Source organism: Penicillium canariense (assembly GCF_028826845.1).
Source record: "Penicillium canariense strain IBT 26290 chromosome Unknown utg000004l_segment0_segment0, whole genome shotgun sequence".
Classification (NCBI taxonomy): domain Eukaryota; kingdom Fungi; phylum Ascomycota; class Eurotiomycetes; order Eurotiales; family Aspergillaceae; genus Penicillium; species Penicillium canariense.
The window spans coordinates 1,798,272-1,821,525 of NW_026622731.1; the positions used below are offsets into that span (position 1 = coordinate 1,798,272).

The window sequence follows — 23,254 nt, forward strand, 5'->3', positions numbered from 1 at the left end:
GAAACAGGATGGAGGTTGTCACTCCAGGGGTGCCAAATGGCGTGCCCACGCCAGATGCGGCAGCTTCGGTGGATTCTGGCGCGGTCATTCAGTACCTGACGGAAGTGCTTCAGGTGACACTGGGTGCTCTCAAATCCGAGTTGGAGAGCGCCGGGAGCTTGCTCTCGGATGCTAGGTACAACGAGACCGCGCAAAGATGTATGCGATTCGCCTCTGAGTCACAAGTCGCGCTCTACGTGCAGAAAGATATCTCGGCCGCGGAAGAGACAAACGGCGATGCTGAAGGCGCAGGTGAGTTGATGAGCTATGTGGTATGCTCTGTGCAATTAAGCTGATGATATATTTGAAGAACCGACGGTGCAATTTTCATACAATCTTTCTTCTGAGATCTCCTCCGCCTCGACTACCGTCGCTTCGGTGGCCTTCATCAAACGCCCCGCTCCCATCGATCCTGCTCTCCCGATAGCCTCGCAGATCCAGGTGATGAATCTACCCGGTCTCGCCTCTCTGAACAATGCCCAAAATCAGCAGGGAACTTCCATGTCCCCGTATCAGATTCTACATCTGTTGCTCCACCACGGTCTTAGTCCCTACTTCGAAGCCTTCACCCGCAACCAGGAATCTGCTGCGGGCACGAAATCGAGAACAGACACAGAGGCAAAGACTGGTATTCCTGGGACAAAGAAGAAGTTTGCGGAGTTGGAGTTGGGTCTTATGCACCTCCAGCAGAATGTGGAGATTCCGGCGTTGAATCTTCCGCTTCACGAGGTTGTGCAGGCTGCGCTGAAGGAGGCCGAGGCCAGGAGAATCAAAGCAACTGTTGAGTTGATTCCCACGGCGGTCTTGGATAGCAGTGCATTCACAAACAGCGTCCAGAATACGGTGAACGGATGGATTCGTTCAATCCAGACGATCACGAAGATGTCTCGGGATCCGGACAGCGAGTCGGCCTCCCCAGAGGTGAACTTCTGGCTGTCAATGGAAACTGCTCTCGAGGGTATCGAGAGCCAGCTGGCGAGTGAAGGTGTCCGATTGACGATGGATATTCTTCGTCACGCCAAGCGGTACCAACCAACGCTTAGCTTCGTGGCGGACACCGGGCTGAAAGACGCCACAGAGTTAGTCCAGAAGTACAACCAGCTGATGCGAGACTTCCCGCTGGATGAGCTCCTCTCTGCCACCTCCCTGCAAAAGGTGCAAGAGTCCCTGAGTCTCATCTTCAACCATCTCAATAAGAAGCTGAAGATCTGCCCATACCCCATCAAGCGCGCCCTCTCGCTCGTCGAAGCTATCTCTGGTGACCTGGATAAGAAGATCCATGACCTTATTAATGGCCGTGAAATCCTCCACCTGGACTATCGAGAGTTCCGGTCGTTAATGAAGATCACCCAGGCTATCTGGCGCTCTTGGGACGAGAACTTGAAGGAGTTTACCAATGTGGCTCGTGAGTCGACAAGACGCCGAAACGAAAAATTCATCCCAATCAAGATCAATGCCAGACACGACATGACCCGTGAACGGTTGAAGTACATTGATACCTTCCGAGTCAACCACGAGCAGCTTCAGAAAACCATCATCAATGTTCTCGGACCGAAGAACTCTTCACCTACAGAGGCCGGCGCTGGCGTTGACTCTGAGGAGACGGTCATCGTGGAAGAAATCGGCGACGTCGATGCCGTCGAGGAGGTTACCCACGCCTACACTGCTCTGAAGAACGTGGACGTGCTGGACGTCTCGCCCGAAGGATCACGCACTTGGGAGCAGGCGGAGATTGGCTACAGCGAGCGGACGTCCCGTGTTGAGAACTCTATCATTGCTCGCCTTCGTGATCGCCTTGCGACAGCCAAGAATGCCAATGAGATGTTCCGTGTTTTCTCTAAGTTCAACGCTCTACTTGTCCGGCCCAAGATTCGAGGTGCTATTGGCGAGTACCAGACACAGCTCATCGACAACGTCAAGCGCGACATCTCTGCCCTTCACGAGCGCTTCAAGCAGCAATATGGCCATTCCGAGGCACATGCCATGGCCCAGCTGCGCGACCTTCCCCCAGTTTCCGGTGCGATAATTTGGGCCCGGCAGATTGAACGACAGTTGGACAGCTACATGCGCAAGGTGGAAAACGTCCTGGGTGAAGACTGGCACCTGCACACCGAGGGCCAAAAACTGCAAGCTGAGGGCAACCTTTTCCGCAAGAAGCTTGATACCCGCCCTGTTTTCGAATCCTGGCTCTACGATGTGCAAAGACGGCATATCACTATTTCTGGACGACTCTTTAATATCGTGCGTAATCGCGCTGCTGGAAATACGTTGGAGCTTACTGTCAACTTCGACGCTCAAATCATTGCGCTGTTCAAAGAGGTCCGCAACCTCATTTGGCTGAACTTCCAGGTTCCCCATGCCGTCAGCAACATTTCAAAAGAAGCGAAGCGCGTCTATCCGTATGCTATTAGCCTGATGGAAAGTGTGCGAACCATACTCCAAACGAACCGGACCATTGCTTCAATGTCTGATGTTGCAATCCTCCTCAACGGTTATGTGAATGATTCTCAGGCTATGGTCAACAAGGGTATTCCATTGAGATGGGAATCCTTTGTCCACTCTTACGAGCTCCATGTCAAGCAATCAGCACTTGCAAATGGGGCCATTGACACCGCCATGCCTAATCGCACTGAAAGCAAGCATGTTCAGTTTGTCCGCGAATTTGCTGGCTCAGCTTCTGTCCTCCAATCCAAGACTGCCGTTCTATCGTCTATTAACGAGAGCATTCAGAAATCAATCCACGAGCTCAAGACCTGCCCATATGATGCCGCGGCATTCAAACAACGTTTGGACATCATCCAGGTCGCCGTGGATAAACTCAACCTTGAGAATTATGTGAATCTCGGGTACTGGGTTTCTGAGTTGAACACAAAGATCGAAGCTATTCTTGGTGAAAGACTCCATCGCGCGGTTCGTGAGTGGATTGCTGTCTTCCAAGAGCCTCGCAATGAACAGACAATAACCCTCCAATCGGGCGAACCCGAGTCCATGACTTACAATATCTCCTTCCCCGAGCTCTTCCACGAGATCTCCATGAAAAACCAGGTTCTTCACCTCGATCCCCCCTTGCAATTTGCCCGAGCCAGCTGGTTCTCACAGTTTGATTCCTGGCTGGGAGTCATCTGTAGCCTCGAGAAGATTAAAGCCTCCCGATATCAAATCTCAATCGATGTGCAGAATGTTCGCAAATCGGATGCCTGCTTCGCGGATCTCCCGCAGCGTTGCACTGAAGAGCTAAACCAGGTCTACGGGGTGGTTGAAAGCAGACTCAAGGATGTGTCGGAGTATGTTGACAAGTGGCTACAATTCCAGTCACTTTGGGACTTGCAATCCGACCAGGTGTACGATATTCTGAGCGATGACCTGTCTCAGTGGCTCCAGCTTCTACAAGAGATTCGCAAAAGCCGTGCTACTTTCGATACTTCCGAAGTGAGTCGGTCTTTCGGCAACATTAGAATCGACTATGAACAAGTTCAGACCAAGGTGAACGCCAAGTATGATCAGTGGCAACATGAAATTCTTCAGAAATTCGGAGCCAAGCTCGGTGGCCGCATGAGAGAGGTTCATTCGGAAATTGCCTCTGCCCGCCGTGATCTGGAGGGTCAGACTCTGGAGGCTTCTTCCACCGCACATGCAGTCTCCTTTATCACAATTGTTCAACAATGCAAGCGCAAGACCCGTGTTTGGGAGCCGGAGGTGGACCTTTTCCGCCAGGGTCAAACCACCCTCTCTCGCCAGCGATACGCGTTCCCCAATGACTGGCTTCACGTGGAAAATGTCGACGGTGAATGGGCTGCCCTGAATGAGCTGCTTGCCCGCAAGAGCAAGATCGTTCAGGACCAGACTGATGCTCTTCGCGCGAAGATCACAGCCGAGGACCGCGTTATTAGTGACAAGATTGCGGAAGTCATTGCGCAGTGGAATGACGAGAAGCCAGTCTCCGGCACTATTCCCCCAGATGAGGCATCTCGCACACTGAGCTCCTTCCAGTCAAGGCTTGAGTCTCTGCAGTCCGAGTTCGAAATGGTCTCCAAGGCAAAAGAAGCTCTTGATCTTCCCACTAGTACCGACTCATCCCTTCCGGCAATTCTCGAGGAGGTTCAGGACTTTATGTCTGTTTGGGCCGCTCTGTCTACAATCTGGAAGAGTCTTAATGATCTGCGTGAGGGCCTGTGGACTAGTGTGCAGCCCAGAAAGCTTCGACAGGCGCTCGATGGCCTAATCAAGATGACCAAGGAGATGCCCAGCCGAATGAGACAATATGCCGCGTTTGAGCATATTCAGAATGTTCTGCGGCAGCTCCTGAAGGTTAACTCTCTGCTTTCCGATATGAAATCCGAGGCCGTCAAAGAAAGACACTGGCAGAAGATCTTCAAATCTCTTAAGCCCGGAAAGCGGTTCTCCCTGGTATCTCTCACCCTTGGCGATGTTTGGGATCTGCAGCTCGCAACCAGCGAAACTGTCATCCGCGACATTATTGCGCAGGCTCAGGGTGAGATGGCATTGGAGGAGTTCTTGAAGTCCGTTCGCGAAACATGGCAAAACTATTCTCTGGATCTAGTCAACTATCAGAACAAGTGCCGCCTTATCCGTGGCTTCGACGATCTTTTTGCGAAGTGCAGCGAAAATTTGAACTCCCTCCAAGCCATGAGACACTCCCCGTACTACAAGGAGTTTGAGGAAGAGGCTACCTCCTGGGAAGACAAGCTGAACCGTGTTCATGTCCTGTTCGATGTTTGGATTGATGTTCAAAGACAATGGGTCTACTTGGAGGGTGTCTTCACCGGCAATGCTGATATTAAGCATCTCCTTCCTCTTGAGTCAAGCCGCTTCCAGAACATCAACTCAGAGTTCTTTGCAGTCATGAAGAAGGTCTACAAATCTCCGTTTGTTCTGGATGTTCTTGCAATCAATGGCGTCCAGAAGTCCTTGGAAAGATTGGCTGAGCTGCTCAACAAGATTCAGAAAGCGCTTGGTGAATACCTGGAGCGAGAGCGTGTGTCATTCCCTCGTTTCTACTTCGTCGGTGACGAGGATCTTTTGGAGATCATCGGCAACAGCAATGATATTTTCCGCGTGGCCAAGCATTTCAAGAAGATGTTTGCTGGCCTGTCAGGTCTTCTGATGGATGATGACAACAATATTGTCGGCTTCACTTCGAAGGAGGGTGAAGAAGTTCGCCTCAAGCGCGAGGTCAACCTTATCAAGACCCCTAGGATTAACGACTGGCTTTCCGCATTGGAAAACAACATGAAGCTGACTTTGGCAGAGCTGCTCGGGGAGGCTGTTGAGCAGTTCGAGACCCTCTACAACACCACCGAGGTGGACCGGACTGCTTTCAGTGATTTCCTGGCCAACTATCCTGCCCAGATTGTCGTCCTGGCTAGTCAAGTCGTGTGGACCAATGCAGTGCAGAGGTCTTTGGAAGACGGCGGCACAAATCTCCAAGCATTGCATGAGGCTGAGGTCAGAATCCTTGAGTTGCTGGCCGCTACTGTGCTTGGTGAACTAGATGCTATCACACGCAAGAAGTGCGAACATATGATTACCGAATTTGTTCACCAGCGCGATGCTATTTCCAAGCTCATCCAGTTCAATGCGACCACCCCCACTCACCATCTGTGGCTGTTGCAGATGCGTTATGTCTACCAACCAGAGGGTGACTTCTTGCAGCGCCTGTATGTTCACATGGCCAATGCCAAGCTCAACTATGGTTTCGAGTATTTGGGTGTACCTGAGCGTCTTGTTCGCACTCCTTTGACGGATCGTTGTTTCCTTACCCTCACCCAGGCGCTTTGCCAACGACTTGGTGGTTCCCCATACGGCCCAGCCGGTACCGGTAAGACCGAGTCAGTCAAGGCTCTTGGGCTGCAGCTTGGTCGCTTCACCCTTGTCTTCTGCTGTGACGACACATTTGATTTCCAAGCTATGGGTCGTATTTTCCTCGGTATCTGTCAGGTCGGTGCTTGGGGTTGCTTTGACGAGTTCAACCGTTTGGAAGAAAGAATTCTATCTGCTGTTTCCCAGCAAATTCAAAATATCCAAATTGGCCTGCGACAGACTGAGGACGAGGAGAAGTCCCAGATCGAGCTGGTTGGACGTCGCCTAGCCGTCAATTCCAATACTGGTATCTTCATCACCATGAACCCTGGATATGCCGGTCGTTCCAACTTGCCCGATAACTTGAAGAAGTTGTTCCGCAGCGTTGCCATGTCCAAGCCTGACAAGGAGCTTATTGCAGAAGTCATGTTGTTCTCCCAGGGTTTCAAACAGGCCAAGCCCCTGTCTAAGCAAACTGTGCCATTCTTCGACCACTGTTCCTCCCAGCTGTCCAAACAAGCGCACTATGACTTCGGTCTTCGTGCCTTGAAGAGTGTTCTTGTCAGCTCCGGTGGTCTTAAGCGTGCTCGCCTTGCCAATTCCGAGGGCCATCTGGGACCAGATGAACTTATTGAACCACAGATTATCGTCCAGAGTTTGCGAGAGACCATTGCTCCGAAACTTGTCCAAGAAGATGTTGACCGTATGCTGGAGATTCAATTGCAAGACTTCCCTGGAGTTGAATACGTGCCTGCCAACTACGAGAAGCTCACCCAGGCAATGCGGGATATTGCCAAGGAGCAGCACTATGTCGATAGCGAGATGTGGATCACCAAGGCTCTGCAACTCTACCAGATCCAGAGCATCCACCACGGTGTCATGATGGTCGGCAAATCGGGATCCGGCAAATCGGCCGCTTGGAAGATTTTACTACAAGCAATGCAACGGATCGAGGGTGTAGAGGGCATCTCCCACATCATCGACTCGAAGGTCATGTCTAAAGAGGCCCTATATGGTAACCTTGACAGCACTACTCGAGAATGGACCGACGGTCTCTTCACTGGTATCCTTCGAAAGATTGTCGACAACCTTCGTGGAGAGGATAGCAAGCGCCACTGGATTGTGTTTGACGGTGATGTCGACCCTGAGTGGGTTGAGAACTTGAACAGCGTGCTGGATGATAACAAGCTCCTAACACTGCCCAACGGTGAACGTCTCAACCTACCTTCGAACGTACGTGTGATGTTTGAAGTCGAGACTCTGAAGTACGCAACTCTTGCCACCGTCAGTCGTTGCGGTATGGTTTGGTTTAATGCTGATACTGTGACTCCTTCGATGATGATCAACAATTACGTGGAGGGCCTGAAGACCAAGACTTTTGAGGACTTGGATGATGACAGCGCTCCCGCCGGAACGGCCGCAGCCAAAACTCAGGATACCCAGGAAATGCTTTCCACTGTCCTCAAGCAACACCTGGAAATGGATGACCTGGTCCCCAAGGCTCTTGATGAGGCAAAGAAGTATAACCATATTATGGAGTTTACCGATATTCGCGCTCTGAACACCATGTTCAGCTTGTTGAACAAGGCTTGCCGCAACGTTCTGGAGTATAATATCCAGCATGTTGACTTTCCGCTGGACTCTGAACAAATCGAGTCATATATCTCCAAGAAGCTTCTCCTTACCCTGGTCTGGTCCTTCACTGGTGACTGTCCCCTAACAGATCGCAAGGCCTTTGGTCAGTATGTCGCCGGAATGTCGACCATCGATCTCCCACTGGATGGTGAATCATCTCTCATTGACTACGATGTTACTCTCCCCAAGGCAGAGTGGGCGAGCTGGCAGTCGCAAGTGCCTTCAATTGACATCAACACCCACTCGATTACCCAGACCGATGTCATTATCCCCACAGTGGATACCGTCCGCCATGAGGATGTTTTGTACTCCTGGCTCGCTGAGCATAAGCCTCTCCTGCTGTGTGGTCCTCCTGGATCGGGTAAAACCATGACGCTATTTGCCGCTTTGAGAAAACTGCCAAATATGGAGGTCGTCGGCCTTAACTTCTCTAGCGCAACCACCCCAGATCTTTTGATCAAGACCTTCGAGCAGTATTGTGAATACAAGAAAACCCTCAATGGTGTTGTCATGTCTCCGAACCAGATTGGTCGCTGGCTCGTCATTTTCTGCGACGAAATCAACTTGCCGGCTCCTGATCGCTACGGTACACAGCGAGCCATTTCCTTCCTGCGCCAGCTTGTGGAACAGAATGGCTTCTGGAGAACCTCCGATAAGACTTGGGTTTCTCTCGACCGCATTCAGTTCGTCGGTGCCTGTAACCCGCCGACAGATGCTGGTCGTACCGCCATGGGTGAGCGATTCTTGCGCCATGCTCCGCTCATCATGGTCGATTACCCTGGCGAGATCTCGCTCAACCAAATTTATGGTACCTTCAACTCTGCCGTCCTGAAGATTCTGCCATTGCTCCGCGGATATTCTGAGGCCCTTACAAAGGCCATGGTCCAGTTCTATCTTGAATCTCAAACCAGATTCACACCGAAGATTCAGCCTCACTACGTTTACTCTCCCCGTGAGCTTACCCGTTGGGTCCGCGGTGTCTATGAGGCAATCAAGCCTCTTGAGACCCTGTCGATCGAGGGTCTTGTGCGAATTTGGGCACATGAGGCTTTGCGTCTCTTCCAAGATCGGTTGGTTGCTGAAGAAGAGCGAGCCTGGACCGCCGATGCTGTTCGTCGTATTGCATTGGAGCACTTCCCCACTATCGACCAAGAAGAGGCCTTGAAGGGACCGATTCTGTTCTCTAACTGGCTGTCCAAGCACTACGTGCCCGTGGAGCAGGAACGACTCCGCGACTTCGTCAAGGCTCGTCTCAGGACATTCTGTGAAGAAGAAGTTGACGTCCCTTTGGTGCTGTTTAATGATGTCCTCGAACATGCGCTTCGCATTGACAGAGTGTTCCGCCAGCCCCAGGGCCATCTGATTCTTATCGGTGTTAGCGGTAGTGGAAAGACAACCCTGTCCCGTTTTGTCGCCTGGATGAATGGTCTAAAGGTCTTCCAGATCAAGGTGCACGGAAAATACTCGTCTGAGGATTTCGATGACGATCTCAGGAGTGTTCTCCGCCGGGCAGGTTGCAAGGGTGAGAAGATCTGCTTCGTCATGGACGAAGCCAACGTGCTTGACTCCGGGTTCTTGGAACGTATGAACACTTTGCTTGCCAACGCCGAGGTACCTGGTCTTTTCGAGGGTGATGAATTCTCTTCGTTGATGACTGCCTGTAAAGAGGGTGCTCAGCGTCAGGGTCTGCTTCTGGACTCTCAGGAGGAGCTCTACAAGTGGTTCACCCAGCAAATCGTCAAGAATCTCCATGTGGTCTTCACAATGAACCCGCCAGAAGAGGGGCTGTCTTCAAAGGCAGCCACTAGCCCTGCTTTGTTCAATCGTTGTGTGCTTAACTGGATGGGTGATTGGTCTGATCAAGCCTTATTCCAGGTCGGCTCTGAGCTTACTCAGTCTGTCGATCTCGACAAGCCCAACTTTGTCTCTCCCGATAGTATCCCGGTCGCCTACCGCGAATTGTCTCTTCCCGCTTCGTACAGAGACACTGTCGTCAACGCCATGGTATTCATCCACCACTCCTTACACCGATTCAATCAACGCCTGCAGAAACAACAAGGCCGGTCTACTTTCCTCACTCCTCGCCACTACCTTGACTTTGTTGCTCAGTATGTCAAGCTGTTTAATGAGAAGCGTGAAGACCTCGAGGAGCAACAACGTCACTTGAACGTTGGTCTTGAGAAGCTCCGCGATACTGTCGACAAGGTCAGCGATTTACGGGCTAGCCTTGCGCAGAAGAAAACCCAGTTGGAGAAGAAGGACACGGAAGCGAACGAGAAGTTGCAGCGCATGGTTGCTGATCAGCAAGAAGCAGAGCAGCGGAAGCAAGTTTCGCTGGAGGTTCAGGCAGCTTTGGAAAAACAGGAGAAGGAAGTGGCAACTCGGAAGGAAGTTGTCTTGAACGACTTGGCACGAGCTGAGCCTGCAGTCTTGGAAGCCCAGAAGAGTGTCAGCAACATCAAGCGTCAACACCTCACTGAAGTCCGTTCCATGGGCAACCCGCCGGCAAGCGTTCGACTTGCCCTAGAAGCTGTTTGCACACTGCTTGGCCACAAGGTCGACAGTTGGAAGACCATCCAGGGTATTATTCGCCGGGAGGATTTCATTGCCAGCATTGTCAACTATGACAACGAGCGCCATATGACACGCAACCATCGTGTCAAGATGCAGAACGAGTTCCTGTCCAAGGAAGACTTCACCTACGAGCGAGTAAACCGTGCCAGTAAGGCATGTGGACCACTGGTTCAGTGGGTCGAGGCTCAAGTCAACTACTCGGCCATCTTAGATCGCGTTGGACCTTTGCGTGAGGAGGTTGATCAGCTTGAGGAGCAGGCCCTGCAAACCAAGGCGGAAGCGCAAGCTATCGAGAATACCATACAGGGCCTGGAGAGCAGTATCGCCACCTACAAGGCCGAATATGCGGCACTCATCAGTGAGACCCAAGCAATCAAGACCGAGATGTCTCGAGTCCAGTTTAAGGTTGATCGCAGTGTACGTCTGCTGGACAGTCTGGCATCCGAGCGTGAGCGTTGGGAGGAGGGCAGCAAGTCTTTCGAGACTCAGATTAGCACCCTTGTGGGCGATGTACTGATCGCTGCTGCATTCCTTGCCTATGCTGGTCTTTATGATCAACAGTTCCGTAAGGCGATGGTCGATGACTGGGTTCACCAGCTGGCTCAGTCTGGCATCAGCTTCAAGCCTCACAACCCGATTACGGAATACCTATCCAATGCCGATGAGCGTCTCACCTGGCAAGCCAACTCTCTCCCTGTCGACGATCTCTGCACGGAGAACGCTATCATCTTGAAGCGATTCAACAGATACCCTCTCATTGTCGACCCATCCGGCCGTGTTACAGAATTTTTGCAGAAGGAGAGCAAGGATCGCAAGCTCACCGTCACAAGCTTCTTGGATGACTCCTTTGTCAAGCAATTGGAGAGCGCCCTGCGTTTCGGAAACCCTATTCTCATCCAGGATGCAGAGCACTTGGATCCGATTCTCAACCATGTTCTCAATAAGGAATACCAGAAGACTGGTGGTCGTGTTCTCATCCAGCTCGGCAAGCAAGAGATCGATTTCTCTCCATCCTTCAAACTGTTTCTGTCGACCAGGGATCCGTCTGCCTCATTCCCACCAGACGTGTGCAGTAGGACAACATTTGTCAACTTCACGGTCACTCAGAGCAGCTTACAGACCCAATCGCTGAACGACGTTCTGAAGTTCGAACGCCCCGATGTTGATGAGCGCCGCAACAATCTTGTCAAGATGCAAGGCGAGTTCAAGGTCCACCTTCGACAACTTGAGAAGCGCCTGCTGCAAGCACTCAACGAGTCTCGTGGCAACATCCTTGATGACGATAATGTCATCGAGACCCTAGAGACCCTCAAGAAGGAGGCGGCTGAAATCTCCAAGAAGATGTCTGAAACCGAGGGCGTCATGTCCGAAGTAGAGAATATTACTCACCAGTACAGCAGCATTGCCCGAGCATGTAGTGCTGTCTTCGCAGTGCTGGAGCAGCTTCATCACATCAACCACTTCTACCAGTTCTCGCTCCAGTACTTCGTTGATATCTTCAATTCCGTTCTCTACCAGAACAAACGCCTTGCCCAGGAGAAGGACCATGCTGCTCGTGTGCAAATCATCATTCGAGACCTATTCATCACCACCTACCAAAGGACCTCGCTGGGTCTTGTTCAAAAGGACCGTATCACGTTGGCGATCCTGCTTGCTCAAGCCACTCCGTTTCCCATGGACAGGGCCATCCTTGACCGCATTTTGGATGAGTCCGTTGAGGATAGCGACCTCTCAACAGCCATCGATTCTCGAGAGCAGGTTATGAGCAAGCTACTCAACATCTCGCTCTTCAAGGACTTCGTTCCAAGCATCCCTCAAGACCAATGGGAACCTTTCTTCGGGGAGGAGCTTGCAGAGAATGTTGTCCCAGTCGTCTGGAATGACGATACCCCCAAGCTCGACCAATTGCTCCGATCCTTGCTACTTGTCAAGCTCTGCCGCATGGACCGATTCGTCCCAACTGCGGAGCGCTTCATCGAAGCTGTCTTTGGTCGTGAACTCTATGAGGGTAGTGGCGATCTCAAGGACGTGGTCGACCAGGTCACGGCAACGACTCCTATTGCTCTCAGCTCCAGCCCAGGCTTCGACGCCAGTTACAAAGTTGATGCTTTGGTCGAACGCACACACGTTACCTGCGCCAACATTGCCATGGGTTCGAATGAAGGCCTTGAGAGTGCCGACAAGGCGATCAGCAACGCGGCCGCTACCGGTAACTGGGTGCTTGTCAAGAACGTCCACCTGGCACCTTCGTGGCTTCAGAGCTTGGAAAAGAGACTGGATTCCCTCAAGCCTCACAAGGAGTTCCGACTCTTCCTGTCCATGGAATCCAGTCCTAAGATCCCAGTCAATCTTATTCGTGCTTCTCGCGTGTTGATGTTCGAGCAGCCTGCCGGTGTCCGCGCCAACATGAAGGACTCTCTGTCTTCGTTGACCACTCGTGCCAGCAAGGCCCCTGTAGAGAAGGCCCGTGTCTACCTCCTTCTTTGCTTCCTCCACGCTGTGGTTCAAGAGCGACTCCGTTACGCACCCAGCCTTGGATGGAAGGGCTTCTGGGAGTTCAATGACAGCGACGTAAGTAACTCCCCACTCTTACCTGATACTGGCATCACGCTAACAAGTATCATACAGTACGAATGCTCAGCTCAAATCATCGATCACTGGGTCGACACAGTCGCTCAAGGCCGTTCCAACGTTGCACCCCAGAAACTCCCCTGGGAGATGATCCGCACCCTGATCACGGAGATGTACGGCGGCAAGATCGACGATGCCGGTGACTTCCAGCAGCTAGAGGGCCTGGTCAATAGCTTCCTCACACCCGCTGCCTTCGAGGATGAGCATAAGCTCGTTTCGGGTGTTGAGAATGATGAGCTGCTCACTCTGCCCAGCGGCACCAGCATCCGCGACTTCGTCAGCTGGGTGAACAACCTGCCCGAGCGTGAGCCGCCCACTTACCTGGGTCTTCCGGCCAACGCAGAGAAGCTTTTGCTGGTCGGCCACGGCCGCAAGATGATCTCGGATTTGTCGCGTGTGACCACGCTCCTGGATGAAGGCGAACAGTTGATGGTTGACAACTAGCCTTCGTCATCCTTTTTTTTGTTTTGAGTTTTGCTTTTCTAGATCGGAGTTGAGGTAAATCGCCTCTAGACATGTGATTGGAGGGAGAATGCTTCTATACCCAAAGACCGCTGGCGGAATTGTTCTAGTTCATATTGTTGTGGGGAATTTGGGATGTACGTTATTCAAATTCTGTCTTACTTTGCACAGCTTTCTTTTCCTTTTTTGTTCCGTCCCCAGGATCCAAGACTTTGTCCCTACTGCACAATCTTTTTCTTCAACGCTGTATTCTTGATCTCTCTGCTCCCTTGTCAATTAATATACGGTTTGTCTTCAAAAGAATAGACGGAGCCTAAATCCTCCCGGGTGCATTTCACGTAAATTCAGAGGAGAATATGGTCAATAGCATTAAGTATCCAGTATACAATCTGTGGAATAATATCTGGCATGCATCAGGCAAGTCTATAGCGACTGCCCAACACGTAATGTAGAGTAATTTGAAAACAAAAACAAAAAGAAAAAGAAAAACGCCAGCGAGTGATGATTCCTATGTACGGAAATTTGAGATCACGGCGCTTAGGAGATGAAGGTTGACTCTGAGAACATATATCCTTCCTCCTCAGTCTCAGTGTCCCCAACCTTGACCTTCAACTTCAGCTTCTCCTGGGGTGAGAACTGCGCATTGGATTAGTATATATGACAAAGATAATGGGAAAGGGTGGGCTAAGGTGGGAGTTCAGTGTACCTGGAAGATGTATGGTCGGGTACCAGCCACGCTGCCGGCAATGGTCTTTATGAAGCCGGGGACCTCGCCCATCACGTCGACGCGATCTTGTCGCTTGCCGAGCGGGCCGTCCACCACGGCTGAGAAGTCCTGGCCGTCGGCAGTCTTGCCAGTCCACTCCCACTTGATGGAGGTGGGTTCGGGCCAGTCGCTCTCGGGATCTTGCTTAAAATCGGTGTGAGTAACGGTGTTGTTGGGGCCAGCATAGACGATTTCGCCGTCTTTCAAGATACCACCGACGTTGACCTTGGTCGAGCCGTAGGACGGGGGAGTGGTGTACTCCATCATGACGGCGGAGAAGGTTGGGGTCTGGAAGTTGAGGAAGTTCCAGCGGGCGGCTAGAAAATGCGTTAGTCTATTTGCTTTCCAATGGGGCATATTCCTATAAAACCTACCAGCGTGGTGCGGCTTCATGCCCTGCAGAGCCGGGATGAAGACTCCGCGACCAGTCAGATCGTAAGTCTTCTCCTTGGTGGTGATGCTGCCCTCGACGGCGCAACGGGGCCAGAAGCCGTGGTACATGGAGCCCCAGGGGTTCTTGGGGTCGGTTCCGAAGTACGAGGTGCCATCCTTGCCGGCAACGAAGCCCGGCGCCTTGCGGGTGATCTTCAGGTCGACGATGATGTCCGGGTTGACGGTGGACTTGATGTGGTAGGCGTCACCCTCCTCGTTCAGGGTGATGGTCAAGTTATCGGCGCCAAAAGAGAGCATCTGCTCATCGAACATGAAATTGGAGAGCGCATCCGTGTGCCAGATGTGCGGGCTGTCACCCTTCAGGTTGAAGATCTTGGTATTGAAGTGGGCGGTGGTGTGGATGCCCCTATGGACCCGGAAGAACCGCAGAGCAGATAGTTAGTTTGGAAGATGCAAGCACAAGATCGGATGGATCTTTATATTTCACAGTACGCAAAGGATTGTATGCTCACGCAATATTGCTGTAGATGACCTGAACCATGACCAAATTTCCGTCGTCGGCCATGAGGTAGAAGGTCTTGGTCTCGACATTGGTGTACTGGTACGCCTTCCAGCGCAGATTTTCCTTGGTCATGACCGTATAGGGGGTCTCGTCGGCCTGCTGGGCGACAGACTGGATGGCGTCCGGGCCATAGATAGGCTCTTGCGTGCCTACGGCCGCAGAGAGGCTGCCCGCGAGGATTTCGGTCAGTCATTATCATCACCACCACACCATCGCAAAGGAGTTGGGAACGTACGTCGACTTAAGCCAGTTCATTATGGGATCTGAGGAATGCGCAACCAAACAGTAGTATTGGGAGGGATCGAAGAAGAGAAAAAGAAAAGGGAGGTGAAGGGGAGAAGGGAGATCGACACGCGGGGCCCGAGAGTTTACAGTAGTTCGGATGCGAATGGGAACCCGCTGAGCTGATTGAAGCGAGCCGCGCAACCACCAGATCAACTCGGTCGAAACAAAGGGAGACTGTGTGGATCTGAATCGAGCGATAAACTTGATCGGTAGAAAGCAGCTGCGAAGAATCGACAGAAAGCAAGGACGATGACGTTTGGCGGTCCTCAGCTGTTCACCTGTTTCGCTTGGCGCCCGAGCCAATCAGCGGCCGCACCAGGAAAATCTGCCCGTCTTCAGCGCTTCGCTCGTTTTGGTCGTTTCTGCTTGAAACCGTCTGCTTCCTCTTCTCCCGAACTCCACCACACCCCATCCCACATTCCTCGTCATGGCTCGAAACGCCCTGCAGAAGGAGCAATTCGTCAAGCTGATTGTCGGCGCCGGCCAGGCCAGCCCCAGTCCCCCGGTCGGTCCGGCGCTGGGTAGCAAGGGTGTCAAGAGTATGGACTTTTGCAAGGTGAGCTACTACTCCTTCGTCCATGGTCCGTCATTTGCTCGACGAGGCCACTAACATGGGGAAGGAATTCAACGCCCGCACTGCCCACATCAACGTCGGGGTCCCAATTCCCGCACGCGTCACTGTTCGCCCGGACCGCTCCTTTTTCTTCGACCTCCGCACCCCGACTACCACCTACCTGCTCCTTAATGCGGCCAATGTTGAGCCCCGGAAGAACCGTCTGCGCGGCGCGATGAATCCCGGTCACGAGATCTGCGGCAAAATCTCGCTCAAGCACGTCTACGAAATTGCCAAGATCAAGCACTCCGAAACGCGGTTATCGGGATTGAGCCTGCAGGGCTTGTGCAAGAGTGTCATTGCGCAGGCCAAGTCCATTGGCATCCAGGTGGTCCCGTGAAGGGCGCGTGACCACTCGACGTTGACTCGATTTCTGTATCACTACAACCGCATTGACGGTTAGTGGCTGTGAACCGCCGGCTGCTTGGTTCCGGATACCCTGGCGGGAACCACTCCTCTTTGTTGGATGATCTCTTGTGCGATATACCTCGATTGTTTCTGTGGTTTTAAGGCGTTTCTGTGGGAGAAGCAAAATGGGGGCTTCCTCTCGCGCGTGTACTATACATACTTCATACTCCATCCTCATCTGATTACCCTGGTGCATCCTGTTCAGATGTATGCATAACCAAGGGAACGCATATGCAAAGGCAACCGCTAAATCTAGAATAACACAAACCCGCGTTCTTGATGGGCATTCGGATTCGGGACCCGCTCGCAGGATCAAGACTTGATCTGCTGATTAGCTCTGTGGAAGGCTTGGGGGACCTCCAAGTTGTGAGTCGTACATCCCGGACATCTAGTACTCCGTAGATCATGTAGGTAACCCCCGGGCAACCTTGTTCGGTATTGGATTGTTGTAGACCATCTATACATGGCAAAAGGAGAGAGTTCAAAGGGCAAACTACTAACTATGGCAAGCGCATTTGATGCTATCATTAGATAGTTTCGTTGGCACCACAAGCTGCGTTCTTGAGGTGATATCGAAAGGTAGAGAGGGAAAGGGGTGTCCTCTCCCCTTCAGAACCACTTGGCTTGGCGAGTATGAGCGCCCTGAAGACACGCAACACGCACGATCTGAACGCTTGGCAGACATGGAGATAGATAGTACAGAGTACATGGAATAGGGATTTCACTTGCGCTCAGGGGTGAGAAAATATGAAGACCTTCTGACTCTTCATATAACTTCAGTTCTGAAACTTCTATTCGCTGTAGAGAAATCACCATTTAGGGAGGCTACGTTATTTTGGTCGGCAGGTTGATCTCGAGCCCGACACTTCATACAGATCCTTAGGGTTCAGTGGCCCGTGTCTGGGGATGCCCCGGGGGAACAGGGAGATCCCCGTGGAGAAAGAGCCCGCCATGGTCCGTGAGGGCCCAGGCTGTCCCACTCGGCGCTCCTGCTCTCCACCTAGAGAATGGAAGAAATTTATGGTTGCATGGTAGCACAGGAGGATAGTAGGACATGATAGTAGGACAAGCCCCCTCGATCTGCCCTGCGAGGGGGAGGCCAATCACCAACCCCTCGGGGTGGCAGGGCCCAAGCAAGTCAACGCAGGCGGCAGGGAAGAGGCAGGACTAGCCGAGTTGGGCAAAGTTCCAGACGTCCGGAAGAATTGATCGAATGTATCGATTTAATCCCGGCCAACGATGGACGAGACGGTGCATGGGCCACCAGTGTAGCACATGGCCCAGCAGCCACTATGAGTGGTGGCAGCCGCAGCAAGCGAGGGCTTGTGCAGCTTGGTGACGCCCAGCGAGGCCGTCAATCAGCCTGGCCGGCGGAGGCCCGGAAAGTCGGCACGAGAGAGCGCCAAACTAGTGCGACGGCGCAGGCTCACGAGGGGTCGGGTCATCGACATCGACATCATAGGCCACGCCTTCCGAGCTGTCTCCAGCTCCGCGACCTTCCGACCTGACCAACTCTATCCGCCGATTGGAAGGTGGACGGGGATTCATCGTAGTGGTAGCAGAGCCAGGTCAGTTTTCGGATCCAGCGTGACGTGGGAATGGAAATACAGGCAGAAAGCCGAGGGTTGAACAAGTCCAGCAAGTCCAGAGTCGTCAAGAGTACGCTCATACCTCGACGGGTCAACCCCCACTCCCGTTGGCCTCAGCCCTCAGGCGCAGACCCCAAACTCCCAACTTCCCAACTCCAAGCCTCGACACCCTCCTCTCCCTCCTCTCCTCCGGCGCCTCTCATCAACTGCCTTCTCTTTACTCTTCCCCCATTTCTCTTCTCTACTTCTCTCCTTGACGCGTCGATCCACCCCGTTCCGTCATCCCAGTGCGGTCGTACGGCGCTGATCGCACGGATTCGGCGCCGAAAAGTTAAAGGAAAAGATTTGCCTCACCCACGTAATTGACAGCCGGCTTCTTTTCGCCCCGGGATCCACGACGGCCTTTCTATACCCTCACGGTACCTCTACGGTCAATCGTGAAAAGAACACGCAAAATACCATTCTTCCCAAACCCCTCCGTGATATCTCCCCAGTCCGTGAGGGGCATGCGTCCCACCTGAAACCCTGACTTGCTCGACGAGTATGACGTCTGAGCCGGCCGAGCCCTTGACCCCAACCGCCAAATTCATGAATCCAGGTATGTCTTGGCCCGCTCGACCTCCCTATGGGATTGAGATCTCTGGCATTTCAGATTGGCTCTGACTCCGCATACTTGAATGTCTCCAGGCGTCCAGGCGATTCAATCCCCCGCCAAGATGTCCGCCCAGACCCCGGAGGCCGGTGCCGCCGACGCCAAGTCGAAGTCGCAGCCCAGCCAGGTCCGCTTTTCTTCTGTCACGCAGGAGATCGAGCCCTCCCAAGCGACGCTGTCGCCTGTGCCGGAGACACCTCAGCAGCCCGACCAACGCAAGGCCCCCAACGAAGAAGAATTGCGGTCGCTGGCGATGAGCCTGCAGAAATCCCAGCTCCAGGAGTCCCGTCTGCGTAATTTTTCATTCGAACCAATGTCTCTTCCGTCTTCGAGGGTAAGTCTACACTCCTCTTGCTGTGCCAATTAAGCTGCAGCCGTGGAGCTTGCAGGAGATGATGAGAGTTGTTGGTGATTACCCAACAGGACCCTCGTCGGGGTCTTCTACCAATCTGCACAGCCGTTGGTGCCGCAGACCAGTTCCTTGTGCTAACGTCTATTTTTCACGCCGATATAGGTTGCGTCTCGAGAGTCGAGCGACCGCAGTGCTCACGGCACCGCTTCTTTCGTGTCATCTCCCCATGCTTCTCCCCCCGTTTCCGCCGTACAGTCTCCTCCCCTGACCCCTGCTGTCACCACCTCCCGCGAGGGCCGAGCGAGCGACAGCCTGGCCGCCCTGAATGCAGTTGGCCGAGCCACTGGACAGCAATCCGCAATCACACCCGAAACATCCCCTCCAATCACTTCTAGTAACAAGAATGAGACGCAGCGAAGTGCCCCAACCTCTCGACCTTCCTCCACCGACCCACTCTCTATGAAACAGAGCGGCGCCTCGGAGCCCCCGGCCCCGATTCACCCCACGTCCATGCATCGTGCCCAATTCTTTATTGGAACCGATGCGAGCTCCCAGGAAGAGAGCCCCCCGCCCACTCCGCGAGACTCTCATACGCCACCAGGCACTATCACTCCGGTTGGCGAGCCAAATGACCCATACGCACGTAGTAAGCGGCCACCACAGTCGAAGAACCTCGCTCAGCTCGATGCACGCTTTATCTTTGGAAGTCGGGATTCGAAACGGTCATTTCGTCCAAGTAACCCCCCGCGGTCGGCTAGTGCTAGCGATTTGGGCAAGCCCAGCGACAAACGGCATCACAAGAAGGAAGCCAGCGACCACAAGAGTACTGGTCATGGCCACCATGGCTCCATGTCGGAACTCAAACGATTCTTCAAGATGGGTCACCGTTCCAAGCGGTCGGAGTCCCCGACATCTGCGCCCAAGCGGTCGAGTCGATCCTCTGGAAAGGGCATCCCGTACCAGATGGCAACCGACAACGTCCCATTCGCCGACGATCATGGATTGAACTCGAAATACGGGAAAATGGGGCGCGTTCTCGGATCGGGTGCGGGTGGTTCTGTTCGACTGCTCAAGCGCAACAGCGATGGCGTCACTTTTGCTGTGAAGCAATTCCGAGACCGGCACAGTTGGGAGAGCTTGAAGGAGTACTCCAAGAAGGTAACGGCGGAATTTTGTATCGGGTCCACACTCCACCACGGAAACATCATCGAAACTCTTGATATCATTCAAGAAGGAAGCCGTTGGTACGAGGTGATGGAATATGCGCCATTTGACCTCTTCGCAATAGTCATGACGGGTAAGATGAGCAAGGAAGAGATTGCCTGTTCATTCAAGCAGATTCTCAGCGGTGTGGCGTACCTCCACGGGATGGGTCTTGCTCACCGAGATTTGAAGCTGGACAATGTGGTGGTCAATGATCACGGCATCATGAAGCTGATCGATTTTGGAAGTGCGGTGGTCTTCCGCTATCCATTCGAGAACGACATCGTTCCAGCTTCAGGTATGTATTTTGATTGCATTGTCTTTCTGACGCAAGTGGGCCGTTGCTAACCATAACGATTTAGGCATTGTTGGTTCCGACCCATACCTGGCTCCCGAGGTATACGACGAGAAGAAATATGACCCCCGCCCCACGGATGTTTGGTCGCTGGCGATCATCTTCTGTTGTATGACCCTGCGCCGCTTCCCATGGAAGCAGCCGCGCACCACGGACAACTCCTACCGTCTGTTCGTATCCACCCCGACGCCTGGCACTCCGGTGCCTGATTCCGATCCTCGGCGACAAGCCAAGGCCAAGTCCACCCCCGATCTCCCTTCCACCGTCCACGAACAGGAGCAGCCCCCTCCTTCCTCGGGCGGACATAATGCTCCTGAGTCGCCTACCAAGCCCTCCGAACTAGCTCCCCCTTCGGCTGCCCCGGAGCAGAATGGGATCAAGGCGCCGGCGGAGCCTCCCACGAAGGAGAGCGATAAGCCCGGCGACAGTGCGCAGAAACAGACCAGCCAGACCAGCACCAGCACCACCACCCATCATGAAAGGCCCACGCGTACTACCAGCAAGGAGGCCCCGCCTCTCCCGCCGAATGCTCAGCAGCCGAGCCAGCGCCAGGAAGTCATCAAGGGTCCGTGGCGACTACTTCGCATCTTGCCGCGGGAAAGTCGGTACATTATTGGCCGCATGCTGAAGGTTAACCCGAAGGAGCGCGCGACGCTCGACGAGGTTTTGGCAGATGAGTGGGTGCGCAACATCATTGCCTGCCGACAGGAGGACTCGGGTGAGATCATCAATGCCTCCAACCACACCCATATCCTCGAGCCGCCTTCGCAAAGCCCTGCCGTGGCCAGCAAGGGCGCCAAGGCTAAATGATTCCCCATTCCATGTATCAATTTTTTTCGTTCTGTGCATAATTCCCTCAGTGTCCTGGATAGTGGGCCTTCAACTTTGTTCTCTTTTCCCTCTCCTTCCATTTCGCCGTCTTTTCAACCCGCGGTGCGCTTCGATTGGGTCTAGAGTATTCTGCTTCGCTGTGAATGGCGCCGTGTCTCATGCTGGTTTGTTCTATTAATTAAGTCAATCTCCGTCCGACTAATGATCGGTGTCTCTGGTGCTTGCCCTTCTAACCTGCTGCCTTCTTTGATTAACTGTGACAAGGACGGAGACAGGATTGAATAGACTCTGTTTTTGGCGTTGTGGAAAGCCTCGGTTCTGCTGACAAGGAAATTCCAAGACTCTCAATGGCCCAGGTGTCCAGAGTTTGAGTTCCCATGCTAGCGTCTAGTGGATCGAGCACCAGGGGTGTCTTTCTCTCTTTATTGCGGTGAACATGCCTCTTCTCGAGTCCCTGCGGGCGGCTTGTGCTTGTTTCGAGCGCGTGGTCTTGCCTATGCGGATTTCCGGGGGCAGTAGATACTTTTTAAATACAAGAATATATATCGCCTTCTTTTTAAGAACAGAATTTCGTCCGAGCCATTCAATTGCTTGATCTATCGACCGCATTGTTCGGGATTGCCTTGACGTAAGGAGCCTGACTCGGCGATATCGGATGGCTTGACCGCGGAGCAAAACCTTCGATCTGCGGTCGACTGCGGAGCTCTGCTCACCTCGTCGGTCATTCTACATTGCGCTTACCCGTGCGGGTCTGTCTCTGCTACCTTCTCCCATTCATCATCCGGACCCTTGGACGACACAGCATGTTCCTGTACTAGAATCCCCTCTGACACTTCACTCAATCTCGCTCGCCATGGCAGAGCAACCCGGCGGGGAGCAACTGGTCTCGTCCCTCTGGACGAGGTCGCTACTGGTATGCCACACGTCTTCCTAACAGCTCCCCGCTGTGACTCCGTGCTAATTACCGCTTCAACTACAGTCCGGCGCCGTCGCAGGTCTTACCGTCGACTGCTCCCTCTACCCCCTCGACACCATCAAAACCCGCCTCCAAAAGGCACGCGACACATCTGCCCCCCAGGCCCCCCGGCTCTCTCTGCGCCAAACAGTTCGCGGCATCTACGCCGGCCTCCCCTCCGTCCTCTTCGGCTCCGCGCCCTCCGCTGCATCCTTCTTCATCGTCTACGACGGTGTCAAGCGCTCGCTCCTCCCGCCGCCGTCGTCCTCGGAAACCCCTTCCCGCGCCCATGTTTTCTTCACACACTCCCTCGCCTCCTCCCTCGGCGAGATTTCGGCTTGCGCGGTCCGTGTGCCGACCGAGGTGATTAAGCAGCGAGCCCAGGCTGGCCTCTTTGGGGGCTCGAGTCTGCTGGCACTGAAGGATATCCTGTCTCTGCGGCATGCACCCGCCAGTCACACTGCGCCCACAGCTCCAGTCAAGAGCGGATATGGCCAGGTTATCCGCGAACTCTACCGGGGCGCGGGCATCACCATCGCGCGCGAGATCCCCTTCACTGTCCTGCAGTTCACCATGTGGGAGTCAATGAAGGCCACGTACGCGCAGCGGTACCTGCGGCACGACGAGTCCGCCACCACCAAAGAGTCGCAAATCCCGGCCTCCACGAGCGCCATGTTTGGCAGCGTCGCTGGCGCCATTGCGGCTGGTCTGACCACCCCGCTGGACGTGATTAAGACCCGAGTTATGTTAGCCCGCCGCGGCGACGGCGGCATGGGTGCCCCCGTGCGGGTGAAGGATATTGTGCGAGGTATTGCGCAGGAGGGTCCTGGAGCGTTCTGGCGCGGAATTGGGCCACGGGTTGCGTGGATTGGAATTGGCGGGGCGGTGTTCTTGGGAAGTTACCAGTGGGCGTGGAATACGCTTGAGGGTGAGAAGAAGAAGACGGATGATGAGTAGGGTCGTTTGTGAGGTTGTCAGATTGTCTCGTTCTGGCACTGTATATTATGACATGGTTGTTTCTATGCCGTTTTTATAGAAGATTTGGGGGACATAGAGTGGGAAAAGTCATACATACCTAGACATGATCTCTACTACTCATGGGTTTCGACTTACACATATGTCTTTCCTC

The 23,254-nt window shown here is 53.4% G+C and overlaps 5 protein-coding genes across 5 annotated transcripts; 4 read left to right on the top strand and 1 right to left on the bottom strand.

The window, feature by feature from the left end:
• Nucleotides 1-8: 8 nt before the first annotated feature.
• On the top strand, nucleotides 9-13,143 carry N7482_006982 (uncharacterized protein; the record flags this gene model as incomplete). The annotated part of the gene is made up of 3 exons (XM_056689107.1): nucleotides 9-291; nucleotides 350-12,639; nucleotides 12,697-13,143. The coding sequence occupies 3 exons, from the start codon at nucleotides 9-11 to the stop codon at nucleotides 13,141-13,143; spliced, it is 13,020 nt and encodes a 4,339-aa protein (XP_056541536.1).
• Nucleotides 13,144-13,698: 555 nt separating this feature from the next.
• N7482_006983 (survival factor 1 family protein) lies at nucleotides 13,699-15,137 on the bottom strand (the record flags this gene model as incomplete). Its single annotated transcript, XM_056689108.1, has 5 exons — nucleotides 13,699-13,797; nucleotides 13,868-14,244; nucleotides 14,302-14,726; nucleotides 14,833-15,048; nucleotides 15,118-15,137. 5 exons carry the CDS (start codon nucleotides 15,135-15,137, stop codon nucleotides 13,699-13,701), a joined length of 1,137 nt encoding a protein of 378 aa, XP_056541537.1.
• A 457-nt stretch (nucleotides 15,138-15,594) lies between these two features.
• N7482_006984 (mitochondrial 54S ribosomal protein uL11m) lies at nucleotides 15,595-16,120 on the top strand (the record flags this gene model as incomplete). Its single annotated transcript, XM_056689109.1, has 2 exons — nucleotides 15,595-15,723; nucleotides 15,788-16,120. The coding sequence occupies 2 exons, from the start codon at nucleotides 15,595-15,597 to the stop codon at nucleotides 16,118-16,120; spliced, it is 462 nt and encodes a 153-aa protein (XP_056541538.1).
• Nucleotides 16,121-18,320: 2,200 nt separating this feature from the next.
• Nucleotides 18,321-21,149, top strand: N7482_006985 (uncharacterized protein; the record flags this gene model as incomplete). Its single annotated transcript, XM_056689110.1, has 4 exons — nucleotides 18,321-18,375; nucleotides 18,465-18,763; nucleotides 18,944-20,282; nucleotides 20,347-21,149. The coding sequence occupies 4 exons, from the start codon at nucleotides 18,321-18,323 to the stop codon at nucleotides 21,147-21,149; spliced, it is 2,496 nt and encodes an 831-aa protein (XP_056541539.1).
• An 874-nt stretch (nucleotides 21,150-22,023) lies between these two features.
• On the top strand, nucleotides 22,024-23,082 carry N7482_006986 (putative mitochondrial carrier protein (Pet8); the record flags this gene model as incomplete). The annotated part of the gene is made up of 2 exons (XM_056689111.1): nucleotides 22,024-22,083; nucleotides 22,150-23,082. 2 exons carry the CDS (start codon nucleotides 22,024-22,026, stop codon nucleotides 23,080-23,082), a joined length of 993 nt encoding a protein of 330 aa, XP_056541540.1.
• Nucleotides 23,083-23,254: the final 172 nt, after the last annotated feature.